The 22,457-nt window shown below is 51.8% G+C and overlaps 2 protein-coding genes across 3 annotated transcripts; one reads left to right on the top strand and one right to left on the bottom strand.

Annotated features, from left to right (window-relative positions):
* Positions 1–2,800: 2,800 nt before the first annotated feature.
* BAD (BCL2 associated agonist of cell death) lies at positions 2,801–8,750 on the top strand. 2 transcript variants are annotated; one of them, XM_044448784.1, is made up of 4 exons: positions 2,801–2,898; positions 4,919–5,104; positions 7,270–7,439; positions 8,223–8,750. In XM_044448784.1, the coding sequence occupies exons 2-4, from the start codon at positions 4,966–4,968 to the stop codon at positions 8,349–8,351; spliced, it is 438 nt and encodes a 145-aa protein (XP_044304719.1). In that variant the 5' UTR covers positions 2,801–2,898; positions 4,919–4,965; the 3' UTR covers positions 8,352–8,750. The 2 variants fall into 2 exon arrangements, with proteins under 2 accessions (XP_044304719.1, XP_044304718.1); XM_044448783.1 differs by having other exon boundaries at positions 2,817–2,898; positions 4,916–5,104.
* LOC123032687 (glyoxal reductase-like) lies at positions 8,672–11,891 on the bottom strand. Its single transcript, XM_044448782.1, has 2 exons — positions 11,849–11,891; positions 8,672–10,914 (listed from the first exon to the last, which is right to left on the bottom strand). The coding sequence occupies exons 1-2, from the start codon at positions 11,872–11,874 to the stop codon at positions 10,050–10,052; spliced, it is 891 nt and encodes a 296-aa protein (XP_044304717.1). The 5' UTR covers positions 11,875–11,891; the 3' UTR covers positions 8,672–10,049.
* Between the last annotated feature and the right edge of the window lie 10,566 nt (positions 11,892–22,457).

The raw sequence follows: 22,457 nt of genomic DNA, 5'->3' as shown, positions 1-22,457 counted from the left end.
CTAGTTATAATGATATAAAATCAGTACACATATCTCTGTATGTGTATGTACTTATAAATGAAACATCTCCAATTCCATAGGCATCCATTATTTTTTAAATTGAGATTTAAAATAGTTTAAACTGCTGTTGATGTCATTTTCCTTCAGCACCAATTTCAACACTATTCTCAAGTGCAAGGATGGACAAAGAATTATCTATAAACAAATTCACACACACCTGCATGCGGAGTACTCTGTGTTTAAGATCTCCTTCCATCCCACCCCACCCTATTATGCTCCCCCCCAAATAAATACATGAATTCTACAACTCCCAACTATGCTGATTGGGGAACGCTGGGAGTTGGAGGAGCTCTTTCTGTCTAAACCTGCATAGGACTGCAACCTAAATTATGATGCTTGTTGTCGGGGTCTGAATTAGCTTGCTGGGATCCCTTAGCTCCTGCCTGGGATGGCAAAAGGTACGGCAGAGCCCTTCTCCCTTTGACTCATTGCTTGATTCTCTCTCTCTGCTGGGGTAGCTACCGACAAAGCATAGCAGAGAAATCTTACGATGTGTTTCAGTGGCAGCTAGGATGGTTCCAGAAGGCCTAAGAGAAGTGATGGGTGGGGGTGACTCATCTTCGGTCTCATCTGCTAGACAAGGAGATGGGGTCAGGGCGGGTGTCGCAGGAAATGAGTCTGCGCTGGGAGCAGAATGGGAGGCAGCGGCTAACTCGGCTCAGCTGCAAGTCCTGTGGCAACAGGGATTCCTTCAGACTTCTGATGAAACTGCGGAAGGGCTAAAACGGTGAACCCTTCCTCCCAGCTCAGCCTCTGCATACATGTAAATAAGCCCTTGTATCACAGAAGGTGCCACTGAAGAGGGGAGCCAGTCCGGTATTTTGCTTAGCTTTCTTCAACCTTATGCCCCCAAAATAATTTGGACTATGATGTGTGGTATTTCTGTCCGTTGTCTGGCTGGGGCTTATGGGGGCTGAAGTCCAAAGTATCTAGAAGGCTCCGGTTCATGCGAGGTTGGGTAAAACTGCCCAACCAGGACTAGAGAGACCTGGTTCTAAGCCTCACCCAACCAGGAAGCTCACCTGTGGCTTTGAACAGGTCAGTGTTTAGCCAAACCTACCTCACAGGGCCGTTGTGACAGCAAAATGTCACAGAAGGATCATGTACACTGTCTTGGGTTTCTGGGAGCCCCTTCCCCCAAAGAAAGTTATGCCAATGAATGGCAATGAAGCTTAGAAAGAAAAAGCTTTCCAGTGGGAGGGTGCAAAGAGAGAAGTTTACAGTGGGGGTGGCGGGAAGCTGTATGACCTTCCCAACATTAATTTAGGAAAAAACATCCACAGCTACCCATGGAAAACTTCAATTCAGAATCTTTTTAGGGCCTAGTAAAACGAAGATTATTTGTACTATTGTATTCCCAATCAATACAGAGGGGTGTGAAAGCTGGACAGAGAAGAAAACAGACAGGAAGAAAATGCATGCATTTGAAACATGGTACTGGGGGAGAGCTTTGCAAATAAGACAGAAAGATGAACACGTGGCTCCTAGATCAAATCAAGACAGAGCTTTCCCTAGAAGCAAAAATGACAAAACTGAGGCAGTCCTACTTTGGGCGCATCATGGGAAGACCATCATGCTACAGAAAGTCAAAGGCAAAAGAAGAAGAGGAAAACCAACTGTGAACTTGAGCTTACGAGAGCTGAGCAGGGCTGGCCAAGGCCTGGTCATTTTGGAGGGCTCTTATTCACGGGGCGCCACGAGTCAGAGGACTTGACCTAAAGCAACAGTGCTCCTGCCTCCCAGGAAGACCATCCCGGCAATGGGAAGAACACCTGGCACCAGCTGATGAATAGCTGTGGTCGACTTTAGCGGCCATTTACCCTGGGATCCCACTGAGGGTAGGCACAACTGGGCAGCTGCGAAGGTCCCACGCCCAGCAGGGGACAGGAGCCCTCTGCAGCTTCTCTGCACGGTTGCTTCTTTGCTTGCCTCTGCTCTGGCCCTGATAATGGGGGGCATGAGGAACTGGAGATGACCCGGCCTGCTTGCTCCATGGCTCTCTCTGCCCCTCAGGCGACCAAGTGGTAGAAATGACGAAAAGGCCCAGCTGCAGGGTGTTGTTCCCCACTCCGTGCCAGCAAGTACGCCCATCTTCAGCTGCTGGTTAGCCTGGGGCTAACTAGCTGTAGAGAGGCACGCCTCGGGATCACCTGCCAGGCCAAGGACCAGGACTGCCATACGTGGAGTGCATCTTATTTTGGCATTACTGCAGAGGTTCATAATCACTCAAAAGACGGCAGCAGAAATTGCAGGATATGAACCGCGCAAGCCTGTGCTTGTCTACTCAGAGGCAAGCGGCACAGATTTCCCGCCGCATACAACTGCTTCAGCTTTGGCCCTATCACCATCTGTGCCAGTTGCAATCTGGACAGAAAACGGGGTTAGCAACTCTGCTTTCTGTTTCCCAAAATGGGGACACCATTATGTGTTTCTGTGGTCTGGGGATAACTGGCACCCAAGTCCAATGTGCTGCCTGATCTGAATGGACGAGGATGTGCTAGGGGAGCAGCGTGCCTCAATTTCCTTTATGTGCCTCTTTCCTCAATGATCTATTTGGATCCCGTGAAATAACATCCATGAAAGATGCAGTGAACGCATCTCTCGAAAGGGTTAAGTGCTGGGGATCCCCTGCATACCTTTCTGTATTAATTAAATGTGCGAGGAGGTGGAAACCCAGGAGGTGGGAGGAGCTGAGCGCAACGGGAGGCGGAGCATCGGCATCCCCGGCCTTGATTGGGCAGAAGCGGTGGCAGTTCTCCATCGCCCGGGCGACAGTGGCGGGTCTCTGCAGTCTGTAAACAGCTAAGGAAAAAAGAAAGGGAAGCGACCCTTATTTAGGTAATGGGGGGGGGGGGTAGAAGGGTGGGCTGCATGGGTTGGAAAGAGGAAGTGGCGGGAGAAATTAATAATCTTAAATCCAGGAGGGAGGAAGTGAAAGTCCCCGAGATCTGGGGTGTGGGGGGGGGGGAATGAAAAACCCCGGCGCGCCAAAGCAAAAGGAAGAAGCAACCCTAAGATTTGGGAAGAATGAACATGGAGGCAGGAAAATCCATCACTGAGGAAATGGCTTTTCGAACCAGTGCGAAGACACGTCTTTTTCGCCTAGGCTTTTCAATTATGGCGTTGTTTTCGTGTTTTACTGCGGATCGTGCTTTTATCTCGGGCTAAGGCTTGTTTTTTGGTGTCCCCCGCAAAATTGTTTTTGCACCATCTTGATGGGTTTTCTCCCCGCGAGTAAATGGTGTGTGTGTGTGTGTGTGTGTGTGAGTGAGAGGGAGAGAGGGAGAGGGAGAGGGAGAGGGAGAGAATCGATAAAAGGGAGCCCCTAATTCAGCAGGTCAGGGACGGAGGGATTGCAAGGCTGCAGGTAGCGAGTTGGTCGAAGCGAAGGTATTTTAGACTGCCGGGGAGCAAGGGGCAGACTTTGAAAGGGGTGCCTGTGGGATTTACATCCAAATATTAAAGTACGCCAAGGCGGGAGGCTGCTGATAGAGCGCAGAACGGGGGGCTGGCTGTCAGTGGAAGGTTTTGGCTTTTCCCGATGAGGAAGTTGCTTTGCGAGCCGATGCGCGGCGCGGAGACAGAACTTTCCCCCGAGCTCGAGTTTGGGGGGCTCGCCGGCGAAAATGGTCGGCAGCCGGCGCGGGATGGGTGAAACTCGCGCCGGAAATGCTGGAGCCACGGAGCTGTGGCAATGCTGGGGACGATGGGCCGAGGGTCTGTCTCGGCAGAAGCGGCATCCCTCTGTTCCTAAGGCTGCGTGCAGTGCACAATGAGTCTACAGAACTCACTGCCACAAAATGTGCCCACAAGGCTGGGGGCTTTACAAGGGGATCCCGCAACTTCTTGAAGGAACGCAGCGATTAACTGTGCAGAACCTCCATGATCGGAAGCAGTCCACCTCTGTGCATCAGGCTGTGGTGATCCACTGCCTGAGAGGGCTGCAGCCTCAACTCCTGGCCTGGGAGCTTCCCCAAGGCTTGCCCCTGGGAGACACCAGATCCTGGTCTTCCGTCGGATCCAGCAGGCCTCTTCTTTTGCACAGAGCTATTTTAACAATCTGGATGAGAACAAACAGCCCTGCAAACTAGGCGGGTGTTTTTGCCTTTGTGTTGCAGAAGGAGGGCTTTGGAGAGGGCTGAAGTCAAGGAAGGATAGTTGTGCCTTGATGAGTCAGAGCAGAAATCATGATTTGAGCGGGAGGCTTCCTGGTTCGCAGCTCAACCACTGAGTGACGAAATGGACATGGTCTATGTCATTATTCCTTCTGCCCCCACCTTTGCTCCAAAAGGGAAACAGCGCAACAGTCGTCAAGCAAGCGCCAACGAATGGCGCGTACTGTCACAATACCCTAACCCGAAAATACCCAAGCCAGCAGGTTGGGCGTCAAACACTTCAGTAAAGGCTTCTGATGGTAATTCAATAGGAGAACTCCAGCTTTGCCCACAGGAGGTTCCAGATTTGATCCCAAGCATGTCCAGGCAGGGCACGCTGGCTGCTGTTCTAACATGCAAGTCCTGAGCAGGGGCTGCTGTGGCTTGTCATCCAAACGTGGCTGGCAGGGGTTATCCAAAGGTTAAACAACCCTTGCACAACCCTAAACAGGCCATGGGTTCTGTGAGGGTTGACTAACCCTTAAATAAGCACCACTGCCCAGGTTTGGATGGCACAAGCCAATCATAATGAACCATAATAATTTCTGGTTCATCATAAAGAACCAGAATCATAATGGTTTAATTACTTACCGAGTCTGCCAAACTATGCAGTGTCTAAAATTCCGGACTCAGCTGACCAATGGCCTTATGCTATACAAAGCTTCCTGTGCTCCCATAATCCCCCTTCCTTTCTTCCCCAGCAGGAAAGCGGCAAGTTGGGTGGGTGGGGGGCCATGCCAGCCCCCTGACAATGTTCCAGATTGCTGAGTATCATGAAGATGATACTTTCCTGACTGGAGAGAAAGAACCGCAAGATCCCAAGCTGACCGGCAGAGGAGCTGCAGGAAGGAACAAGGATCCAGCCAGTGTGGCTAGCGGTGAAAATTCAGGTTTGTACAGTGGAAATTGGGAACTTGAGAAGCATGTTTCTCTTCGTGGGGCCCTTTGAGACTCATGGAATCTTCCCTGGATTTTACCGGAATCCCATAATCCAGCAGCTAGGACCAGATGCAAGAAAGGTAGAATGAAAGAACTGAGACCCCCTGAGCTTTTGAGTTTCACTACTGATCTCAACTTGCGTTCCTGCCAAACTCTGTTTCTGGGTTGCACAAGCTATCAGCAGTCTTAATTGACATGGGGAGATGCTTCGTTGTTAAAATTAGACATCTGGGAGTCAAAAATCCTTGCTGATCTGGTTATTTTATCTATAGTCCACTTTTCTTTTCCTGCAAGGAACCCAAGTCCTGTTACTTAACCCCTTCCATTTCACCTTCACAACAACCCTGTGAGGTAGAGGAGGCAGAGAGTCAGTGATTGGCCCGAAGATATCCAATGAGCTTCATGCCCAAGTGGGGGTGTTATAGTCTCCCCAGTCTCCAGGTCTCCCCAGGCCCAGTCTAGTCTTCTAGCCATTACACTACATTGGCTCTCAGCACCCAGAAATCTACCAACTGATCTCAATCCACCTCTTGTCTACCCCTGCGTGGGGACTAACCTTTTCCAAATTCAACTTCAGAATAACTGTCAGGGGCCAGACACCAGTGGTGGACAGGTGTGAAGACGAAAGGTGCCCGACCAAAAAGACCAGCCTATTTTAGGTTAAAGCTCTTCTTGTCAGGAACTGAACTTTAGCTCAGCTTTTTTAGAACTGGAAATGGGAGGAGCTGCATGAAAGTGATGGAACCACCAAACCCTTGGCACTTGGGTGAATGGGGGCATGGCCACCTGAGGGCCAGAATATGCACCAGCCAGATTTGGCGTACGATCCTGAGGATAGCAAGCAGCTGGGGTGCATCTGTGCATACATGGGCAGCAGGCGGGGAACCTTTGTTATAGCTCCGTAAATCCTCCACCGTCAGTTTAGCCGATTTCTGCTTTTTCTGTTTGATGAACTACTCAGTCAAGCCGTTCCTGCCCTTAAAAGTGTTACATTCTTTTCCCATGTCCATCTGTAGTAGCTTAACCTAGTACTGGACTGACGCTCCCAGAATTCCCCACCCTGGGAAATGCAGTCCAATCTTCTGAGGAACGCCGGTAGGGGAAACCTTGGCCCGGCTTGTTTAAACACTAGTCTGGAAAACCAATTCCAAAGCAGGAAGTCTAAGCAAACTTTTGAGGGGAGCCAGGTCCCATGATGAGCAGAGGAAATTGCTTCTGAGCAAACATTGTCAGGATTCTGGAATGGCCTTCTTAGTATCCTGTGGCAACAGAAGCAGATAAGCAGGGCAATCCTAGGCCTGCTTTAGGTAGGAGTCCCGCTTTATCAGTGGGACTTACTCCAAGAGAAGTGTATACAGATTGTGACGTTAATGTGGCCTAGAGTTCAAGGACGAGAAATTGCTTCATCAAATATGTGAAATGGTGTTCTGTCCGTATGCTGAGAGAGCAGGGACAGGGCAAAGAAATTAAACCATGGGCATGCTGTAGTTATTTGGGGCATCCGTCTTGCCCACCACCTGCAAGAAGCCCCTGAGAGCAGCCCCACTAAGGCGTGGGTCCCAGTTCGCCCCCCTCCCCCATGGCCAGGCCCTTTCCCAGCCACTGACCATTGGTGGTTCTGCAACTTCTGTACAGTTCTCCCCCATTCTTCCTCAGTCAAGGGCCTCCTTAAAAATACACAGCCCTCGAGAGAGAGGGAAAAAAAGGCTCCCCGTCCTGACATGCAGCAACCAACCCGTATTTCTTCATGACAAATGGTTCTATGCAAATCAATGTACATATAATGAATAGAGAGATTAACGGTAAAACCCCATATACTGAATGCAGTGGGACTTTCATCCAGGTAACTGAGCGCCGCACTGCAGCCTTGCGATGTTAGCCTGCCATTCTAAAGATTCATACAGGGGTCTAAGCTGGGTAGAACGGGAACTGCAGCCCCGACACATCAGGAAAATGCCAGGTTAGCGGAAACAGCAGTATCTAATCCACTACAGTTTTTTTCTGTGCCCGAAACCCTGTAAAAATCAGTTTGCACAATGCGTGAACAGCTCCTTTGCAAGCGTGGTGTAACCCCCATCCCTGTCTTTGGATTTTTGCTTCCCCTGCCCTGTGCTAGAGCTGAGACGCCGCATTGGATCAGACCCCCCCTTGCCGGATTCCGAAGCCCCAGATGAGGTGGGCGCTTTCCGGGCACGCTCACGCTCTGCCCCACCCATCTTGTGGGCTGCCCAGCGGTATGGGCAGGAACTGCGCAGGATGAGTGACGAATTCCACGGTGCACTGCAGGTGAGGCACCTTTATGAAGACCTGTTTCTGGAAGCATGTGCACACACAAAGCTGACGCTCACACTCCGTTTGTGTCACCATTATCACTCATGATGGGGACCGTTCTTGTTAATACCTACTGGGGGTGTTGCATTATGCTTGTGGGAAAGGGGGGCTTGAAACACCAAAGGTATTAACATTTTTTGATTGACACTTATACTGGTCAGAGCACTTGTCTTGGGTGTATAACCCATGGTACAAAAGTCTACAATTGTGCACAGTTGGTGGTATAATTCTAGCAAAACTGGACACATGCACACAGAAAAACAGACAAAGGGTGGGTTCAATCATTTCTCAGGTTTGCTGGTATGTATGGTAGAATGAGCTGAGATAAACCAGGAAGCCTTTGGTTACCTTATAATTTCCTGTTTTGTTCAAGTTGGCAAGCCATGGCAAACAGCTTTGGAACAAGCCAGGCTATCAAACCATGATACAAAGTTGGTTTAATGTCCTGGCTTGTTGGGACTTGGTTAGAACCCACTTCAAACCATGGCTTGACATCCTGGCTGACTCGAACTTCAGTTTCTGGGCCACATGAAACAGGAAACAGGAGCCAGCTGTAGACTTCCCATTCTGTTTGCTGGCTCACAGGACAGAGCTCTGTGTATTGAGGAAAAGCTCGTTCATATCCCGTATCATGAAGCCAAGACAAGACTGTCTGAATGTGGGGTAGGAGGTCGGTGGGTGTGACACAGAGAAACAGAGAGACCAAGAGTGAAGACCACATCTCCCCCTCTCTTGCAGAAGTTGCCACGCCCCAAGAGCGCTGGGACCGCCACCCAAATGCGCCACAGGTCTGGCTGGAAGGAGACTCTGCAGTCATGGTGGCATCGAAGTTCTCCGGGCAATGCGAGCCCCCCAAGCTCCCCGTGATGGTGTTTGACCACTGTCTGTTACAAATGAGGGAAAGGGGCAGAGGGATGCATCTACAGGGTCAGTGTGGCACACTCTTCACTGTGCTGTCCCCAAATATCTGAAGGGTGGGTATGGGTCATTGCTTAGCACTTCTATTCCCAACCTCCCTACAAAAGTCCCCCCCAGTATACCATGATGCGTAAGAATCTGACCTGTATGGGATCGACGCCTTTTCTACCCTCTCTCACACATAGTATCCTACACCCTTAATTCTGAGGGGATCTCATCCTACACCTTCTACAGACAGTACCTTCACAAAAGAAAAAACACTGAATTCATTGCTAACGTAAGAGCCCTAAGTTTATTTCCCTATGGAGAAATTTGTATGAGCTTTTATTAAATGTTAATTCTGTCTTATGGTGTGTCACTGCCTTTGACTACATTTCAGGCCATCATTTATTGTTCTCCTGCTCATCAACTTTTCTAGGACAGAAGCACCATCCCGCAGTAGAAGCCAGTCAAAACAATAAGTGGGCCTTTGCTACATCACAAAAGAATCTGGAAATACGCAAAGGGAATCACAGATTTTGGATTCTTGTGCTTTAGAATTCTGTTTCTGGGTCCTGATAGTTTGAGCAGGGAAGAGGAAAACTTGCAGCTCTCATTGTGCTGTTCCTTCGTTAAAATTAAACATTGTTGGGACAGATGCGATATGATTACAGTTGATGTTAATTATCTTCCAGATTTCTTACAGAGTGATCCTATGGTCCTTACGAGGGCTGTATGCTGTTATGCCGCTGTCCCCAACCTGGTTGGCCTTCAGAGGCATTAGGACTGCAACTCCCAGAATTCCCATCCGGTCGGGCTCTTCACTGGGAGTTCTGGGTATTGCAGTCCAAATGTGTCTGGAAGGAGAGGAAAAAGGCCAAACCTCAGAGCTGGTACTCCACACTCAAATCCCACCTCACCGCTGATGTAGAACAAAGTACAGTGGCTGCTCCTCTGAGGTCCTACGGGTGACCTCAGAGAAAAGGCAGAAGAAGAGGATGTTCCAGGGGACGGCGGTCAGCCAGATGCCCTGCAGTGCTCCGGCCTGCTTCCTTCCCCATTGGAATTGCTGCAGCTAGACAGTCAAACTCAGCCATTCAGCTGACTTTCAGCAGAGGAGGGATCCGGAGACGAGAACCGCCTCTGTGACCATCCTCCTCTGATGAGGGACGCAGCAGCCCCACTGGGCTGAGCCCTCTGCTCCCTTTCCCATAAATAAAGATGACCCACCGCAAACGGGAACAAGATTAGGGAGCGAGCGATTTTACTGCCGGCTAGGCATGGTCTAGGCGGATGCAGAATACTTCAGATTGCCATGTCTGAGGTCGGTGACAAGAGTGCTCAGCATGGGAAGCACTGCCTGCCACACCAAGGCTGGGAACTCGGCCTCAGTGAGGGGGTAAAGAGTGAGGGAGAATGCAGAGGGGAGGGCATGATTTGTCCCCCTGCAGCCCCCGTCTTTCTCCCTCCAAGCCAAATGGCTGAAAACGGCTGTCCAGCAAAAATGGAGTGGGGGGTGAAGCTCGGAGAGAGGCCTCAAATGCTGGTTGCAGTGGAAGAGGAAGGCCATACCATTCCAGATTTGGAGGCCAGGTTGCACCTCGGAGCCAGGTGGGTCTTTTCTTCTGGACCGGGTTTTGCCACCGCTCTTGCCTCTGCCCTGCACTCCTAGGCCACACCGCTGGGGTCCCAGCAGTAGTGTTTCCCACAATCCATTGAGCTCAGTTCTTCCATATCTGCTTGGCTCAAGTCCCAGCTCCAGAGCTGGCTGTTTTCAGCCACACGACTGGGAGAGGCCGACTTGGGGATCACGCTGACGCCTTGCTGAAGAGCCCAGCGCAGCAAGACCTGGGCGGGTGACTGCCCTCGCCTCGCAGCGATATTCGCCACCTCTGGCCTCCCCACTAACTGGCCGGCCCCAAGTGACGAGTAGGCCTGTAGGTGGATGCCCTCCTGGCGACAGAAGGACAGCAGCTCCGACTGCACCAGTTCTGGGTGGAATTCCACTTGGAGAACTGCTGGGCGCACCTGGCAGTCCTCCAGCAGCTCCTCTAGGTGTCGGACGGTGTAATTAGAAACACCGATGGCTCGGAGCTTCCCGGCTCCATGCAGCCTCTCCAGAGCCCGCCAGCTCTGTCGACGGCGTTCCCGGTTTCCTGGGTCCTCCTGGGGCCGTCCTTGCGTGCCTGGCCAGTGGATGAGGTAGAGGTCCAAGTAATCACAGCCCAGTTCCTTCAGGCTTCTGAGGCAGGCTTCTTCAGCCAGTTCCTCTCCGTGGTCCCTTGGGCTCAACTTGCTGGTCAGGAAGACGTCGCTGCGAGTGAGGCCGTGGCGTGGCAGCAGCTTGCCCAGTGCGTGGCCAATGGCGGCCTCGTTGTGATAGACGGCAGCTGTGTCCAGCAAGCGGTAGCCGTTCTCCAGAGCAGCGTCCAGGCTGAGCTGTACTGCCTCTTCGCCCTGCAGGCGGAAGGTGCCCAGCCCCAAAAGCGGCATGGGTGCTCCAGTATTCAACCAGACTGTGCGCTTCGGTGCCCTGGAAGGGACAGAATGCCGAATATTAAGATGCCACTGTCCTTCTAGCAGAGCGCAGACTTCCGTTTCTTCTGAGCTTAGCCGGGGTCCTCCCAGGAGCTGGGGGGAAATGGATTTCCCAGCAACAATCTATGGTTTCCTACTGGAATGCATTTGTGGGTAGCTTGCCCTTGAATGGGCAATTCAAAACTATTAGATTTACAAAAGACCTGTCCCTGGTAGAAATGAAAAGTGCTCCACGAGGTTGGCTGGTGTGGATTGACACAGCTGGATTTTTGGGCTCTCCTGGGAAGCAGGTCTATGGAGTGCTTCCAGAAGGAGCACTTCAAAATTACCACTGCGCCACCGGCCATTCCCAGCCGTCACACACTCTCCAACTTTGCTTAAAAACAGAAGCAAGTTTAGATGGGGCAAGAAGGCCAATTCCTTGCTCCTAAATCTTCATTTGTATCTAGCAAAATCTGGGCTCAGGTCCAGGAGGGAAAAAACCCCCCGCAAAATTCTGCATAAGCTTATTTATATATGCTGCAAAGTACGTGTGAGGCCCTTAGAGGCCCTTCCTCCCGAGGACACCCTATTTGTAAGGAGGGATGTAGGAACAGTGCCTTGGGTTTCAGAAAAATTCCTAGGGAGCAGCCAGAGGGCAAGGCCATGTGACCCAGCTAATTCAGGGGGCTCCAATGCACCGGAAACCACCAGGGCCCCTGGACCTGTCTTTCTGCAAGTGCCCTTGGTGGGGCGAACGACTTCCCAGAGATTCGGGGCTCAAGCCATAGCGGGCCATCGGCCCCGATGGCTGTGCATTAGGGACGCATTTGCTCGTGCAAGCGCCCCGTGCAAGGAGAGCAGGCAGGCCACACCGCACTGCCCACCCAGCTGCATGCACGCGCACAAAGCAGGAGGGGGGGATAAAACGACCCCTCCCGGCCCCTTACCAGGACGCGGGCAGCTCCTGCTGCATGGCGAATCGATCACGCGCCCTCGGCGGCGGGTGGGCGGGGACCAGGGCCCGGATGGACAGCGGTCGCCATCCAACCGGAACACGAGGGCGCGCGGCGAGGGGCGGGGCCTTGGAGGCGGCGGACGCGTCCCGCGAGGGCGTGCGAAGCGATCGAGAAAAGGCTGGAGGTGCATAGCCGTCCGCAGCTCCTATTACCGGTGCTGGTTGCGGAGAGTAGGCCTTGTAGTCCCACACGTTTAGGGACAGGTGGTGTATGCGAGACCGTTCATTAGATCGTGCGCCTTGCACGCGCGTGGGCCCTTTGTATTGCACAGGAGGGGAGACCATTACATTTCTAGCCCAGTTCCCCCCTTATTTATTATATGTATCCCCCACCTTTTGTCCTCCGAGGGACAGCTTCCAGAGAAACAGCAGCTTGCATAGTCTCCCTCCTATCAAGCTTATCCTTACAACAACCCTGTGAGGTAGGTTGTGCTGCACGTCAGGGGCTGACCCCAAGTCACCCTGAGAGCTTTATGGTCAAGTGGGGGCTAGACCCCGAGTCTCCCCAGTTCCTGTCCAACACTCGCCACGTCCCACTGGAACTCAGTGCACTGTGCTGCTGTCTGCGCACCCAGTGCTTCCGGGGCGATCCTGGCCTGAGTGCGCACACTCTCTGCCCTACCTCGCAGGGTTATTGTGAGGATAAAAGAAGAGCTTCTGTTCAGGGTTCCTCCCAGGCAGCCACATCTCCCCCCGGCCCTTGGATAGTCGAAGCTGGGGCTCAAACATGGCATTCCACACACCCACGTTCCATTTCCCACTTTTTCCCAATTGGTGCTAAGCTTTCCAAGCTTTTTAGGTCTTCTCTTAACGATCTTTGTTTCGGTACTTCTGCAAACCTTGGTGTTGCCTCAGCCTTGCCATGGCTCCCTCCTGCTTCTTGGTGGCCCTTTTTCAGATGGCATCCCATCAATGGCCTTGCTTTCCCTGTCCATATATCCCTTTTTTCAAAAGTGGTGTCCTAAAGGACAGTAAACTCTATAGGACAGTCCTTAGACAAATGCAGAGACGTGCCTCCTTGGCCATGCTTCTTGGAATACCCTAACAGAATCACTGGAGGACTCATCCACAGCTCCTGGGCACCTTCTCCTATAATCCTCTCCTTACTCTGCAACCAGATTACAATTCCACCGGAAGGTCGTGGCAGTGCTGAGCACAGTTGTCCTTCCAAGAACGTATCATCAGATAGGGAGATGACAGGCCCTGGGAAAGGATGTGTCAGCGTACAGACTTTCCGCTAAACTTCTATCCCCCCTCCCTGCAAAAACTGTGCCGTGTTGGGAGCGAGAGGAAATTTCAAAATAAGAAGGGCTGTTTTGGCTACAGTGGCGAGGTGGAGCCGGCAGAGGGCGCCACACACCGATTTCTGGGCGAGAATGTTTGGGGGAATAGATGTGGCAAGAGGGCGAGAGAATTAGGCATTTGCTCCTGCTCTATTGGGATGCGCTATCTTTCTTCTTCTTCTTCGATGCAACGCTTTTTGTTCTCCACACCCAGCACCCCTCCCCCTCAAAAGCTGCAGATCTTGTAAATTCGAAAGGAGCTTGCATCCAAGGGACCTGCATCAAGAGATTCCTGCAGTGTGTGTTGGGGGGAGCAGAGGCCTGCGCGCGCGCGTGTGCTTTTCTGGCTAGCACAAACCCCACCTTAATAACCTAATAACCCCTTTTCCTTGCGGCGCCTTCTGAACGCAGATTTCCTCCCTACCACGCTGTAACTCTCTCCAGGGCTTTTCCTCGGTGCAACATTAGAAAGTGGGACAGGTGGATTCCAGGGAATCCATCTCCCCTTCGTCCGCTTGGCCACCCCGAGACGTGGCTGATCACCGCACTCCCAGGTGACATTAAGAGGGAATCCCTCCCAGCTCAAGTCACTGCAAAACACCAAAGCTAAAGGATTCAAATGTTACCTGCGGGCCGCGCGTGTTTGTGATCTTTCTCTGCCTATAATGAGAGTGAAGCGAGGGCAGATCTTTGCCGCTTTGCAAAATCGGGCATTTTCTTGAGGGAGGGAGGATTTGGGAGCAGGGAGCAGATCAGGACAAGGCTGACGCCCCCCAACCCCCATTCCCCTCGCCTCCCCTCCACCCCCTTTCTTGGCATGAAAAGCCAGCTGAGAGAAACTGCAGCCAGAGAAACAAGACAGCGTGCCCGGAATACAGACCTAGCCAGCAGCACCCGCTCCCCAAGAAGCAGCAACGGCTGGCCAGCGCCGCAAAGCACCTCTCCTGCATAGCGCCCTCTGGCAGCAGAGAGTGGAAGTGGGGGCAGGGCGGTTTTCTGATAATGGGGTGGGGGGCTGTTCTTCCTCTTCTCTGCTCCCCCTCTTCCAATCTCGCGGTCCTGTCCTCCCCCGAGGTTTGGGAGAGAGAGAGAAAGACCAACACTCTTGTCGAGTCAAAAGATGCGCTTGCCTGGGGGACTGGCAATCGTGTGTGTGTGTGGGGGGGGGGTTCTAATGCCTTTTACATGGATCCTTTTTGGGAGCTGGACTGACACCCCTAAGATGGATTAACCCCGTGAGTCCTGACTAGCCCTAGCCCCATGGTGAAGGAGGATGGGAGTGCTCGTTCAACACTACACAAAATGCAGCGGCGGCCACCAAGGGGCTTGGGCAAATTCATAGACACTAGTCCTCATGGTGGAATGCATCCTCCAGGATCAGAGGCGGTATGGTTATGTACAGCACTTGCTGGGGAACATGGGCAGAAGAAGGTGCAGTTCACACCCTGCTTCCGCACTGGCCGCAGGGTGAACAGAATACCGAACTGGGTCTGATCCAGAAGGGCGCCTCTCATTCTGTGGCTTTCATCCAGGGAGTGACACATTCCCCAGCCTTGGGGGGGGGGGATGTTGGGGGCAATATGAATGGGAGAACTGGGGTTCTCCATACTGGACTATGGGAGAGGGGTTAGGATTTCCCTGGGAGATGGCTGGGACACCAGCAACCTTCTTGCTGGTCATAGGGGAATTCAGGTCCTTCCTGTAGCTGGACCAAGATTCCCTTTACTGGTCTGTGAGGAGGACCAAGGCACTGCCCCTAAGTGACGGGGGAGGACCCGTCGAGGAAGGAACTCGAGGAAGAGGCACTCCTCCTTATTGATCGGGGCGGGATTAGGGTCTAGAGTTCTCCCCACCACCTCAAAGAATCCAGTGATCTTTACTGATCCCTGAAAAGAATAAGGGGATGGGGGGGGGGGGGGGGGGGGGGGGGGGTCAGTCAAATATGCTGAACTGATTAAAGAGGCTAGGTTCCTCCTTACTGACCCAATGGGGGAGGGACTTAGGGTTTCCAACACTTATTAAGAAACACCTGAGCCTTCCCGTCTGACCCATGGAAAAGGACCCTAATTCTTGACTCCCTCCCTCCCTCCCTCCCCCGTCCAGGCATGCATGGTCTTCCTTATCCCCGGCTCCTGTTCTCCTTTATTTTCGCTTCTGGCTCTGCCTGTGCACCCACCACAACCCTCCGAGGACAAAATCGATGGGCTTCCTGCCTGCCTGAGGTCTCCGAGAGCAGCGGAGCTGCGGGTGTCACTGGGTGCCGGACAGACGGATGGGTTTGAGGTATCCGGCTGGGGTTCCATGGCAGGAAGGTGGGGGGGAGCAAGATGACGAGGAGGATGTGGAAGAAGAAAAAGAAGATGTAGGCTGAGAGCAGTTTTGGAGGCAGCAACGTTCCCCCCACCACCCCGCTGCCACCGCTCCATTGCAGAAGCTGTGTGCGGTGCTCCCCCCCCACACACACACACACTACAAGGCACTCCAGGGTGGAGCTGAGGAAGAAGCCGCTGATCGCATAAGCATCTTTCCAGTGCCAGGATCTGGTGGGAAGGTGGGGGGAGCTGTTTTGCTGGCATCCCGGCACCCCACATTATCTCCTTTCTCTCCGCCCCCCCCCCCCCAGCCTAATCTATTGGATCTGCTCTGGCTTTGCAAGCAAAAGGGGGCAAATCAGGCGGGGGGGGCGGAGAGGTTGGATGGAAAAAGAGCGAGAAAAAGAGACATCAGCTCGCCTGCAACATGGACAAGTGATCTGAGCCGACAACTCAACCTCCCCTTCCCCGCCACAGACCTCTTCCCAGCCTGGTGGGTTTGCACAGATCGGAAGGGGGGGCACGGAAAAAAGCACCTCCCGCCTCACTGGTTCTGTCCCCGTGTCTGCCAAGACCTCCTGCACAACCAGGTAAGGTGCTTTGGGCTGTGTGTGTGTGTCGGGGGGGGGGGGGGGGGGATGGGGGCACATTTCAATGGGGGGGGGGGTTATGGGGGGGGGGAGGAGAACTCTGTTGCAGCTTTGAGTTTTTTCTGGGTGCAATGCTATTCAGGTGCAAATATATTCCTAATTTATTTTCCTCCTCCTGTCCCCCTGAGAAAAGTTGAATGGAAATAGATTTGGGATTTTAGAAGGATTTTTTTTTAAAGGAAAAGGATGTGAGTGGGGTTTATGGAGCCATATTCTGCATTCCGACGTGTCTGGGCTAAGGGGTTCAAACATGGAGTGTTGGGATAGAGGATAAGTTATGGGGAAGACAGAGAGAAAACAAGGCTAGGGGGTTGTATCCACTGTTAAACTTACATCCCATTCATTTCAATGGGGTTGTTCTAAATAGGACTAACATTGGACACTAGCTGAGAAATGCTTGAAAAGAAGGGATATCATGTTTATTAAAGGGAGGAGGACGAGGAAGCAGCAAACCAGACCCACTTAATATTTGGGGTTGAACAGGAGATCAGAGAAATTAGGAAAGGGAAAACTAGCGAGAGAACTGGGATGATTAAATTGGGAGGGAGTAAAATGGGGAATAATTTAACTAGACCAGAGACAGGTCCTGCCACCGTTTTCTGGCTCTTCCCGTTTCCCAGATCTGGGTAACAGACCTCATGCATTTTCACTGACTCCCCCCAAACAAGAAGTTGCTGGGTTCAGTGATTACGGTCAGTACTCCACTCCTTTCCAAAACACAGACTGCAGCTTTCCTGGCCCTTCCTTCTCATTGGGAATTCTACCCCATCCTCCACCTCCCCCCGCCACCCCAAAATCACCACCACCCTCTGTCCAGGAATGACTTTTATATCAACACAACAAAAGGCGCCTCTTGGACTCCCTCCTGGAGTGTTTAGTGCCAAGGCTTTAACAGGGATTTCCTCTCCCTCCCCTGTGGCGCTTCCTTCCCCTTTGCCCCATCAACTCTGCATGAAATGAGTTTGGGGGGAAGGTTCCAGGTTCAACAGTCGTGAACACAACAGGGCTTGGGGGGGGGGGACCACCGCAAGAGGGCTGGGGCAACCAGGGAGCACGTGGGTGCACTGCCTGGCACCGACGCTCACACTGCCATGCACGAGGATGGCTCCGTGCCTTGCATTCGGCTCTATGCATGCTTGAGGGATTTTCCAGAGAGGGGGCAGGGGAGATGGTGCATTCACACAACCGAGAAGGCAGCGGCTGAGAACAGGTTGTACAAAGGCTCCCCGGGTTTGTTAGGGTTTTCTGCTCCCGAGTACCCGACCAGCACTGCAGCGCCGATTGGGCGCAGAGGAGTGCGAAGCCTCGAGCTCTGACGCCCGCTGCATACTAACCGAAGCACGCTGTTTCTGGTGTCTGTATGTGTATACACACACACTCGTGTGCGCATGGAAATATTGGAAACTGGGTCTGATTTGGTGCAGCCTGTCAGTTTCTCTAGCCTAAACTGTTCACCCTGATCGTCACCAGCAGTGGGTTAGGCATGGGTTTCCGCAGCCCTACCGGGTGGCCCTTCTTCTCTGCCCCTCAGCTATTAGTTGATACCAAGGGTCTCAGTGTACCTGAGACTGGCCAAAGTAGGGGGTGGAGGGGCCCAAGCCTCGCAGAAAGGAACGTGCTTGGCAGTGCAAACCTACCACACTCAAGAGATCGCTGCACCCGAGAGGGAAGGCAGCATAATCTGAGCAGTTAACACACAAAACAGACGTGCTCCAGGCTGCGGAGTTCAAAGGAGCATGGAAAGAGAAGCGCTGCTTTTCCTGGCTGGGCCTGGTGTTCTGGGGGCAGGCCTCATGTGGCCGGTGCCGGATGGCTGCCTCCCAGCCAGAAACTCCAGTGCCAAGGCATCCCTGTTCTGCCAAAGAGCCCCAGGCGTATGACACTTCCCCCAGGGGACTTCTCGGGATGTCCTCCTGGAGCCAGTGCCTGGCATGGCAGTGGTACTAGGCACCACCAAGGGATGTGGACACGAGCTTGCCCTTACCTGTGTCACAACCGGAAGGGATCAAAAGCCTCTGCAGCTTTTGCCCCGCACGGGTGTGCATAAAACACGCCATCAATATGCACTCCCGTGTCCGGAGCAAATGCCTCTTCCCCATCTCATCCTGGCACTTTCTTCACATCACTCCACAGGTTCCCCTGCTTAGCCTCAGGACGTGCTTTTCAGGGTCAGGGTCTGGTATACTAAAGGAAATACGAATATCTGAGCATGTGCAAAATGCTCATCCGCTGTTGCCCAGCAAGGCCTTATGCATGCAGGGTGGGAGAGACAGACTCCTGGGTCACAGGGGCATGGCATCTGGCAGGTCTTTCAGATCCATGGCACTGAGCCCTGCGGAAACCCTCTGTGCTTGGGTATCCGTTGTGTACGGATGCATCTTGCAGATGCTCGGCTCTGTCTGCTGGCCGGTGCTGTTTTTACTATCCCTCTGCTTACCTCTGCAGACTTTCCAAGCATTCCTGAGCCACTAGGTTACATGTGGCTTGAGTGTGGGTTAACACGTTATCTGAACCCAACCGAGACAACACACCATAGTTCCCAGCCCAAAAACAAACCAGGGGTTCTCTTTATGGGTTGTTTGCTGTTACCAAGCCATGCCTCGCTAGCATAACTGGGCTTAGGAACATGGCTCAACAAAACCCACACACAGCCCATGGTCAAGCTTTGTCGTCTGAACCCAGCCCTCGAGCTGCTGATTTACTACAGATGCATGGACTCCGGAAGCACATACCTGCCCATCCACAGAGGGCACTTTTCACAAGCCCTGGGCTGCCCATTCTCACAAACCATATGCCTGTCCATGTCCTCCCTTTGCCTCAGAACTCACAAAAGAAAGGTTCACACACCAATGCGAGTGTCCTCCACAATTGAACCCCGTCCTTCCATTTCCTTCCCAGATCTTGCTGCTTCCCACTTGCTGGATTTCCAGTGTAAGTAGCTCTGTGGGAAACTGCATACCCACTGCACCAGTAACAAGCAGAGACTAGTAATAAAGTAAAATGTACACGCAATGAAAGCCTGAGAGACAGAAGGCTTCTGCCACGTTCCCCACCACTCCAGACAGACACAAATTCGGCCGTGATGTTTGGAGTCACATACTAAAAGAGCAGAGAGAACACTCTCCTGCTTTCTAAATCAGCAGGCTTTGCAGCAGTACCATCAGAACAGGACTTTGGGGCAAATGCTATCAACCCTCCTCAGCAGAATGAGCGGGAGGGCCCCAGACTTAGCAGCAAAGCTGGCTTGCCTACTTACAAATTAAGTGACGTACAATATATATTACCATCTAAGAGTTTTCCAATCCCCCCCACACCCAGATACCATTCATTCTATAGGATCTTATTTGCACTCGAGGTCTGACCCTCCTAGGCCACGGAAGAAATCAGTTGGTTACCATCCTAGGAATGCTTGAAAAAAGGGAAATCAGGTTCTTTGTTTTTATATTTTTAAAGAATGAAAAAGGCAAACCCAAACTGGCTAATTTGGGTGTTAGAGAGACAAACAGAGAAAACAGGAAAGGAAGAACTCGCAAGGAGAAAAACGCTGGGCTGGTTAAACAAGGAGTGATTTAACTAGAGCTACAGTTAAAGTATCCCCATAAAGTGAGTTTTATAGAGTCATTCCTGATGGGAGAAGGGCAAACAGGAGGAGAATAATGGGGGGGGGGAGATCAGTTTTCCTCCTCACTACCCCCATGACCCAGTACAAATAGCAGCGGTGGATTAATGATGGGGATTACAATGCCAGATTGCCCAGCCAAATGGGCACAAGGGCCGAGTTAGGACAGCAACATATTGGGAGAGAGACAGAACCTGGGACCACTAAAGGAAGCCAACCTGTTGAAGGAGGAGGCTGTATGCCTGCCCCATCCCATCCTGCCCAGTGAGTCAGGGCTGCTCCTCGGTCCTCTACAGGTGCTGGATGAGGGACTGCTTTTCGGAAATCATCTGGAATCGGGGTAAGAAGCACAGCAGGCCCCTGGACAGCAGGGTGATGGGGCAGATGGTCTCCCAGAGATCTGGGACTCCAAATGAAAGATTTGGGGCCCGCTTTGGGGCCCCAAACTTGCTTTCCTAACCGCTCTCCACGTGCTAAGGCTGGCAGTTGAATCTTTCCTCGGTGCTGGGAAATGGGCAGCAGCATCCAGCGGACTAAGCTTGAGGACACACACTGGGCTGCGTGGCTCACTGCTCTCCCTTCCAACACTCTGTTGCCACGTCCCAGCCTCACCCTGCCTAATGGCAGAGCCAGCCCTGGGAACAAGTTGCATCTTCGCACCGTTCCCACTTGTTCTTTCTTCCTAATCTAATTAAATCCCCCTAATTCTGCAATCTCTGAAGTCCTGTCATAGTGATTCCATCCTGTTACAGGGTCATTGTTAAGGATTGCTGGGATAAGACACAACAAAGCACTTTACATTCTCTTTCTATTTAAATCTGGGCATCTTTTTGACTATGCCACCATTTCTGTAATCTTGTAATCTACTTACTAGTAATATGAAATCAATGCATCACGTTAATGCTCGCAGCCTGGAAGAGCTGCTATTTATTTATTTCCTTTTTATACTGCCCAGTAGCCAAAAGCTCCTTGGGCGGTTAACAAAAGTTTAAAATTATAAATATTATACACCCTTGTGTTGGGACTGTCTGTATTTAGTTGAAAGGGGAATGCACTCGCAGCAAGCTCATGACTCCTCCTCTTTGTTTCATCCTCACAACAACCCTGGGAGGTAGGTTAAGCTGATAATTACCCCCCAAGATTCCTCCTCCCCAGAATGGGTGGGGGAAAGATATTAGAACATCCTTCGCCAAGCCGGTGCCCTCCAGATCTTTTGGACTATGACTTCCACTAAGGATGCAGTGTGTAGTTCCAAACATCTGGAGACCAGCAGGCTAGAGAAGGCTGGGAGAGAAACCAAGGCACAACTTTGGAGAAATTTGTCTCCCTCCCGTTTCTTAGCTGAAACAGGATTGAGACTTGGGTTGATTTCCCCAAGCGTGGCATCTGCTTATTTCCCTCTCTGCCACTGCCCAATTCCCATGCCTGGCAATCAAATGTAAACCCATGCTTGGTTAATGCTTAAATTAATATTTTAGCATTCATAAAGTGCCTTCGCCCCTGGCAGCCCTATAACCATGGAGCTTTAAAAGTACAAGGCTTGCCTGCAGATGTAGGAACCGGGAACATTTTATTTTTATGCCGCCTGCTTGATTTGTTTCTTCTGCTCTCCACACCTGAGGAGCCGTAGGTCTGGCCACGTATCCCAAAGGGCTTGTTTAACTCTGTAATTGCCTCTTCTCCTGATCTGGCTCTTGAAAAAGAATGCTTCTGCAAGCTAGCCATAATTTCTTTTCTTAAAAGAGTGACAGGGCCATTTTGCGTGAGCCTACTCAGAAGTTGCTCCCACGGGGTTCAGTGGGGTGTACTCCCAGGCGAACAGGTAGAGGATCGCCATCGAATGATGCTTTATAGCAGGCTTCATCCTACAGCAAATCTGCTTGTATTATTTATTACAGAGCTGAAATGGGTAGCATTTGCAATCTGCAGCTAGGGTGGGGCTGTGGGGAGACAATGAGAAAGCCGTGCATTGGCGTTTTGCGTCAATGGCCCTTAACTGTCATGCCCGCACACCAAGAGCAAACTGCAACCACCCTTAACTTCTACAGACTTGGGAGGAGAGGATGTCATCTGCAAACAGCATCTCTGCATGCAGACCATGTTCAGCTCCTGGGCTGGCAAAGGAAGGACAGTGGCACCAAAACAACCGGGGAACCTGCAAGGTGAGACAGAGGTCCACCAAATCCAGCATCGTCTCCCCCATGGCGGCCTCAGGCAGACATCCCTGAGAAGCCCAAAAGGGCAACAGCTTCCTGCCCTCTTCTCAGTGTTTCTCTCCCAGAAACTGGTATTCTGTGGTGGACTGCCACTAAACATGGAAGCTTCCCATGGGCCCCATTGATTAATGCCCATTAGTGAACTTATCTTCAATTAATGTGATTAACCTGCTTTCAAAGCTATCCAGTTCTGGATTCTTGTGCCAGTATAAGCCACATGTCAGAGCCATATGTCCCAAATGGTGTTTATGGGCCACTGCTACTCCTCAACCTCTATTCAGGGGAGGTTGTGGGTTAGTCAAAAATAGTTGTACTCGGTCCTACCTTTGATTTTCCCCCAGACAAACTTTCTGATCCTGGAGATTAAGGCTAGTTGGATGAGGGCCAGATCATCAAACAGGCTAACAAGGCCCTTACATTTTCATAGTAAGATGCTGGGAAGAGCTACTCTGTTCTCCTTA

Source organism: Varanus komodoensis, unplaced genomic scaffold (assembly GCF_004798865.1).
Source record: "Varanus komodoensis strain SLA01 unplaced genomic scaffold, ASM479886v1 scaffold55, whole genome shotgun sequence".
NCBI lineage: Eukaryota > Metazoa > Chordata > Lepidosauria > Squamata > Varanidae > Varanus > Varanus komodoensis.
This window is presented reverse-complemented; position numbering and strand designations above follow the sequence as displayed.